General features: G+C 55.1%; 1 protein-coding gene across 1 annotated transcript; it reads left to right on the top strand.

The window, feature by feature from the left end:
- The first annotated feature begins 761 nt into the window (after positions 1 to 761).
- LOC117836793 (probable trehalose-phosphate phosphatase 9) lies at positions 762 to 3,137 on the top strand. The gene is made up of 6 exons (XM_034716296.2): positions 762 to 1,167; positions 1,289 to 1,429; positions 1,560 to 1,631; positions 1,927 to 2,022; positions 2,160 to 2,546; positions 2,662 to 3,137. The coding sequence occupies exons 1-6, from the start codon at positions 928 to 930 to the stop codon at positions 2,797 to 2,799; spliced, it is 1,074 nt and encodes a 357-aa protein (XP_034572187.1). The 5' UTR covers positions 762 to 927; the 3' UTR covers positions 2,800 to 3,137.
- Positions 3,138 to 7,026: the final 3,889 nt, after the last annotated feature.

Genomic DNA, 7,026 nt, shown 5'->3' with positions numbered 1-7,026 from the left:
GGCCCCACATCCATGTCGACGCGGCCCCGCCACCCACTAGCTCCCGGGGGGAACACGTGGACACACGCCGGCGCCACGCGGGGCCCAGGGCGGCGCGTCCGGGCTGGCGCCGCTGCGAGGACGCGTGGAGGGAGACAGCGCAACCGGTGACCGGATCCGACGTGTCCGGTCCCTCCCCGGCCGTGGGGCCCGCCACCTCCCCCCTTCCTGTTGCGAAATTGCGACGCCCCGTTAGTTAAAGCGGTTGGTGTGTTGGTTAACGCGAAGGTTTTTTAGTGTATAGCTGCCTGAGACTTTGGATCCTTCGGCCTCCTTCCTTGGCTGCAAACCTTGACCAGATCAACAGCTGACTTTTGCTGGGTGTTTTGTCTTCTTTTTTTTTCCTTTTTTTTAAGAAATGCTTCATCAGAAAGTAAGTGCATCAGAAAACAAAAGTCCTAGATTATTGTTAGTTCAAAAAAGAGTACTAATTCACACTGCCCATATTTTTTTGGAATGCATTTTCATACTTCTGAGCTACCAAAATTCAGCAATAGAAAAATGAAGGTCTGATGAACAAAAAAAAAGATGAGGAAGAAGGGTCCCACACAAATACCCCTTGTGATTTCCTGAGGTGCGTGTCTCTCAACAACCCAGGGGGCAAGAAAACTCTCGTGTGTTTGGGCAAAAAAAAAATTAGGGAGGAAAAAACAGGCACCGAAAAGGGTTGGGCAGGCCTGCCGCCCCCCTTCCCCTACCTATAAATAGCCCTCCCCATCTCCCCCAAACTCCCCCACACAGCCCTTGCTAGAAGCATCCTTGAACAGCTTGAATCGGCAAATCCAGCGCCTCTCTCTTGCTCTTCCAATCCCACACCTCTCTCTCCAGCCACCGCCACTGTTCTTGATCCATCGGTGGTGGTCGGTTGCCGAGTAGCCATCAGTGACCATGACGAAGCATGGCGTGGTGCTCGGCCCCGAGGACGCCGTCGTCGCGGCGGCGGCGCGGCATTTCTCGTTCCCGCCGCCGAGGACGGGGGCCGACTCGTGCCGGAAGCTGGCGGCGCAGGTCGACCTCGGCGCCGCTGTGATGGGGTCCTGGCTCGACTCCATGAAGGCCTCCTCGCCCAGGCACAGGCTCATGGCGCCCCTGGCCGGCGCCGCCGACGCGGAGCACGACGACTGGATGGTGAGTAAAAATACACGCCCGCTGCTTAGTCAAACGAGGAACCAAAACATGTTCTTGGTTCCGATTGGCAGCCAAATCCTTGGCGCTGGGGGAAAAAATTAAATGCAACCATCCTGTACAGGAGCGGCACCCGTCGGCATTGGAGCGGTTCGAGGCGCTGGCGGCGGCGGCCAAGGGGAAGCAGGTCGCGGTGTTCCTGGACTACGACGGCACGCTGTCCCCGATCGTCGAGGACCCCGACCGCGCCGTCATGACCGACGAGGTGCGTTATCATCTGTTCATCTTCCTCCTCGCATCTGACTAGCATGCATAGGAAAGCAGAGCATGCTCTGCTGCCCAAAGCATTTTGGCATCCATCCTCTGACGCCGACCCTGTCAAACTCTGGACGCAGATGAGGGAGGCCGTTCGCGGCGTGGCGGCGCGCTTCCCGACGGCGATCGTCAGCGGGCGTTGCCGTGACAAGGTACACACACATTTCTCTTCCTCGCTGAAAAGTCCGTCCCTTTCCTCGGCCTCTCACCGCCACACACACACGCACAATCCAGCAGCCACCGGTAGCTGCTCACGGGGCCAGAGGAGAGGCGCGAGCTAGCTAGAAGCTCCTCCACTTGGCGCGAGCTCTCCCTTTTCTTCCCCCTTTTACCACCCCCCTTGCGGCGGCCGGCCATTAGTGTTCGGTAGCCTGCCGGACCCTGCTGCCATACTCGGTGGCGACGGCGACGTGCGTGAGGACGACGCTGACGTGCTGGTTCGTGCAGGTGTTCGGCTTCGTGGGGCTGGAGGAGCTCTACTACGCCGGGAGCCACGGGATGGACATCCGAGGGCCCACCGCCGACCCCAACAACCACGGCAAGGTAAATTTACATCATCTCCTCATCCATCCTTGCAAGCAACAAGGTTTTACTACGGTGAAAACGACACGCTTAAGCTTCTTCCTCCTCGAGCTGTTTCACTGATGGAGCCTCTCCTCTCCGTGTGGTTGATTGACCAGGACCAGGAGGCTAAGTCGGTGCTCTGCCAGCCGGCGGCCGAGTTCCTGCCGGTGATCGAGGAGGCGTACGCCGCGCTGGTGGGGAGCGTGGAGGCGTCGATCCCGGGCGCCAAGGTGGAGAACAACAAGTTCTGCCTGTCGGTGCACTTCCGCTGCGTGGAGGAGGCTGCCTGGGGCGCGCTCTTCGAGCGGGTCCGGGCCGTGCTCCGGGACTACCCGGGCCTCCGCCTCACCCAGGGCCGCAAGGTGCTCGAGGTCCGGCCCATGATCAAGTGGGACAAGGGCAAGGCCCTCGAGTTCCTCCTCGACGCGCTCGGCTACGCGGAGCGCAGCGACGTGTTCCCCGTCTACGTCGGCGACGACCGCACCGACGAGGACGCCTTCAAGGTACGCCGCCGCCGCCGTATCTCCGGAGCCTGAAATCTTCTGCTGCTGAAAAAAATACTCCTAGGAAATATTCTGCCTCTGACGACGGTTCCATTCCACGGTTTGTGTCGGGCAGGTGCTGCGCAGCCGGGGACAGGGCGCTGGGATCCTCGTGTCCAGGTTCCCCAAGGAAACCGCCGCGTCTTTCTCCCTCCGCGACCCGGCCGAGGTCAGGGACTTCCTGCGCAGGCTCGTCGACGCCAACGCCACCTGAACCCATCGTCGAGATCACCAGCTCGACGTCTAACTCGATCGGCGGCTACCACCTCCCTCCCTCCCTCCAGAGCGGAAGAAAACGCTCTTCAGCTTGTTAGGAGAAGAAGAGCGTCGTTCATAGAACCTGCTAGCGTTTTCCCATGTCCCCAATCCTTTTTGTTTTTATCTTTATTTTTTTGTTCCTGCTGCTGCTGCTGCTGCTTGATTACCATCACCATTAGGCCTCGGCTGCTGGGAAGGCTTCTATTTTCGCGCCTTCTCGCGAGGCACTGTAACTAGTTGCTTTTGTATCATGGGGAACTGAGAGGAATCAATGGAATCCACATTCAGAATTCAGTCTTCCTCTGCTCGTGTTCTTCAGACTTGCGACCTCGATGACGGTCGTCCATCAGAGTTTGATCTCTGTTTTTAAGGGGGTGAACACCCTATTAAAATTTAACACCTATCACATCGGATGTTTGGATGCTAATTAGGAGTACTAAATATAATTACAAAACTAATTGTACAGATGGAGTATAATTCGCGAGACGAATCTATTAAGCCTAATTAATCCATAATTTGATAATGTGGTGCTACAGTAACCATTTGCTAATGATGGATTAATTAGGCTTAATAGATTCGTCTTGCGAATTAGCACAAGGTTCTGCAATTAGTTTTATAATTAGCTCATGTTTAGTCCTCCTAATTAGCATCCGAACATCCAATGTGACACTGTTAAAGTTTAGCATCTCGTATCCAAATAGTCCCTAACAGTGTTCATTATCGCTGCTACTTTTGGCAATTGTCGGTGGACAGCGGCACGAAACCGAAAACTAGAGGTCGAGAGCACGGGACGGCCACAGTGCTCTTGCGTTTGTGACGTCCAACAGTCTCCTATAAATGCGACATGCGTTTGTCAAAAGGCTTGGAGCAGGTCCCGAAACATCGTATGCTTGAGCACAGGGACCCGTAGCTTTCCGAGAGATTCAGCGGGGAGCCAATCTTCAGGCCAGAAAATGGTCAGGTTCGTTCGTCAGTAGCAGACTTCTTTTTTGTGGAAGGGCTGTGGCACTTCTTCTGCAAGCTTTGATGATGCTTCACTCCCAGAAGACAAAACTGCACGCGCTTAGCTGTTGCATTCCCAGGGGTAACTGAACGGACCATACGGTGAAAACCGGCATGGTGTATTGTCGTAATTTAGGATACGGCATGTGCGATCGTCGTTTCTTTTTCATCTTTTTGGTTTGTCATTGTCGACAGTACCCCATGGACGCAACGTGCACCTGTCGCGATACTGTTTACATGAATGCAACAAGAACGGGTCACTGCTTCTTTTCTATGGATTATTCGACGGCATGCGTAAAGTCGACCTCTAGAGTGACAGATAAAAACAAGGTGAAGAAGCTTGGAATTTTGAAGAGTATAAGAACATGTAGCAAACTGCTCCAGAACTGTACGCCACCGTCATCACTGATTCATCAGCTACCATACTTCCTTGCAGTGTTCCCATGTCGTATTCAGAGCGAAATTCCGCTCGGGAAATAAAACAAGTTATGGACGCTTTCCTCGGTCAGAAGAAGATCGATCGCAACCGAACTAAACGATGGACCCTGTTTTTCTCTTTTTCAGTCAGACAGAAGATGAGTCAGCCGCGACACGGACTTCCTTTGGAGAGCACGTCGGCGCCGCGCCTCGCCTCGCCTTTGTGCGTCGTGTCGCTTGCATCGATGGCTTAGCGTTCTCGCAGATTCAGACGCCGGGATCGATCGATATGGTCCCTGCGCCGCAGGCATCGGTGTCCGCCCAGCATCCGCACCACGCCCCGCCGTCGCGATCGCTCGCCATCAACGAGAACGTGCAGCTAGCCGAGGCGGACGCCGCGCGCGTTGGTGCCGGCGCGGCGTCGTCCCGCGCGCCTTGGAGATCTTCGCGTCCCCGTCGTCTTCTTCGCTCGCCAGTCGCCACCATACCGACGCCGACGTTCAAGGCAGCAGCCATCAGCGGCACGTACCGGCCGGAGGATGGGGGCCGGGCGAGCAGATCCATGGGGGGGCAGGCAAGGCAATGAGTGAATACGGCACGTTGCGGGAGCCCATGCGGCGTCGCGATCGGCGGAAAGGAGCGGTCCAGCGCCGCGGAGCGTGTCGTATCATTGGCAGCAGCAGGCAACCCAAGGAGCTTGCTGCATTGCATTGGTTGGCAGTTGGCACCGTCAGAGCGGAGGCCTAATTCAGAGAGAGCGCGACGTCTCGTCTCGCGCAGGCGGCAGGCTCGGCTGATCGAGCTCAAGTTCTGAACACACGCAGCGATCAATGCCACAAACTGCTCCCGGAAAGCGATCGCAGCATGCGTACCACGCCGGCCGGACAGCAGCGATACCCTTGGCAGCGACTAATCGTGCGTACCAATATACGGTAGTTTACGTGTAAATGGAATCCGGTCAAAAGGATTGCAGGGATCGGATGCGATAATCCCCGGTCAGTCTTCACGACGACCACGCACGCCTGGGTGTGGCCGATTCCAACGCAGCATGCGCGTTACTGATTGGTCCGTTCCCGTTCCTCCGTTATGAGTACATGATCTTCCACGAGGTTGAGCTCCATGGCTGCTGCTGAGGCGCAGGCGTGACGTCACGGCCGGATGCGTAAGCTTCTCTGGCTGGTACAGCGCAGCGAGGATCAGTTCACATCGGCCTGCGGCGAAAAGCAGGGCCACTTTTGCATTCATCAGTGGTGGGTGCGGTAGACGTAGATCATCGCTCTCCGGCTCCGATCCATCCAGACGAAAACAAATGATGGGCGCCATCTGTCTTAGGGCGCCTCTCTTTCCACGGTTGCTTAGCGCGGCGGGATCGCCTCGATCGGCGCCAATAAACAACGGCGGGGGATCCGTGTCACTCGCCGGGGCTACAGCGATCGGAGCCAGTAGCCGTCACATGCCGGCCGGCCATCCTCCTCAGCTGCGGCGGCTAAAGCCTGCAGGTTTCTTTAGCGGGCACGCCAGTGCCTACGCCGCCGCAGCGCACGTGGCTGACCCCGGTGGTGGTCCTCGGCGGGCTACCGCGGTGGCGCGGCCGGGCGGCCCGGCCGGCGCAGTGGCCACGCACGCACGCCAGGAAAGGCGGCCGGCCGGCGACTAAAGCACCGGGACAGCGAAAGAGGGTTAGGCCAGAAAAGGGGCCTGTTTCTAGTGTGGTTTGATCGCGCGTGTGTGATCGGGCCGGGACTGATGGCATGCGTCGAGCGAGTCCATCAGAGTGGATAGAGTGTGTTAAACTCCGGCAATGTTACTAGTGTTGCGACACATCAGTGAGACATTACTACCGTTCCATTGATACATTACCATCCGGAAGAACGAAAAGATGATCGATGGGTACGTGCCGTGTGGCATCGTGACATGCGGATTAAAGGTGGAGTACACTTGTCGATCGCCAAACTCTTGCAGCTGGCCTCATGGCGTGCTCTCTTTGGTATGCCAAGAGAAGAGCCCAAGGGGCGATGGCGACGTGCTCGTCGTTACAGTCCTTCAGATTCTACCTCGTGCTACTCTCGGATCTGCTAGCAGTAATGTCCACTTTCTCCACTGAACAAGAGCATAATGTTTGGCCTAAAAAAACTAGCAATATATTTGTTTTGCTTTAAATCAAAGTATTTGTTGTGTTTAACTTCCTCCAGTCATCCCCCTAATGTTTTTTAAAAAATCGCACCATCTATCCAGTTGAGTGTTTTTCTTTTCTTTTTACTTCATAAAGTGAGGTGTCAGTGGTAGCAAATATCAAGGGAACACATAGTAAGCATACGCAAGAAACTCCAAAGACCTCGCGACAAGTTTGTAGCACGTGTTTCCTTCTTTTTATGATTAATCTGGTGATTGGCTCACGTACTCTTAATCTGCTTTGCCTTTATTCAAAGAGAAAAGCTAAGGATGAAACTGATTGTGCTGAATCAGACCAATAACCCGAGACTCCTTTTCCTTTGTTTTTTTTTCTCCTTTAATGTGCAGGTGAACCTTTCTAAGGGAAGTTTTTTGGGGTGCAGCTTTCAGTAAAGGAATGTAAAAAACGAAAAAGTGGGAGGAAGAAACATCAAGCATGAAGGTGGGTGATAAGCAAGTGAGAACGTACAGTCATAACAGACAGGCTCATTTTTCCTCTCTCTTCTCCAACCTGCTCAATTCAGCGGGGCATGCCAAATTGGAAACGGCCGGCTCATACCATTCAGAGTATGGTACACCTACAAACAAATTA

This window comes from Setaria viridis, chromosome 9, assembly GCF_005286985.2.
Source record: "Setaria viridis chromosome 9, Setaria_viridis_v4.0, whole genome shotgun sequence".
Classification (NCBI taxonomy): Eukaryota; Viridiplantae; Streptophyta; class Magnoliopsida; order Poales; family Poaceae; genus Setaria; species Setaria viridis.
The sequence above is the reverse complement of the archived record's forward strand: the minus strand, read 5'-3'. Positions and strand labels throughout refer to the sequence as shown.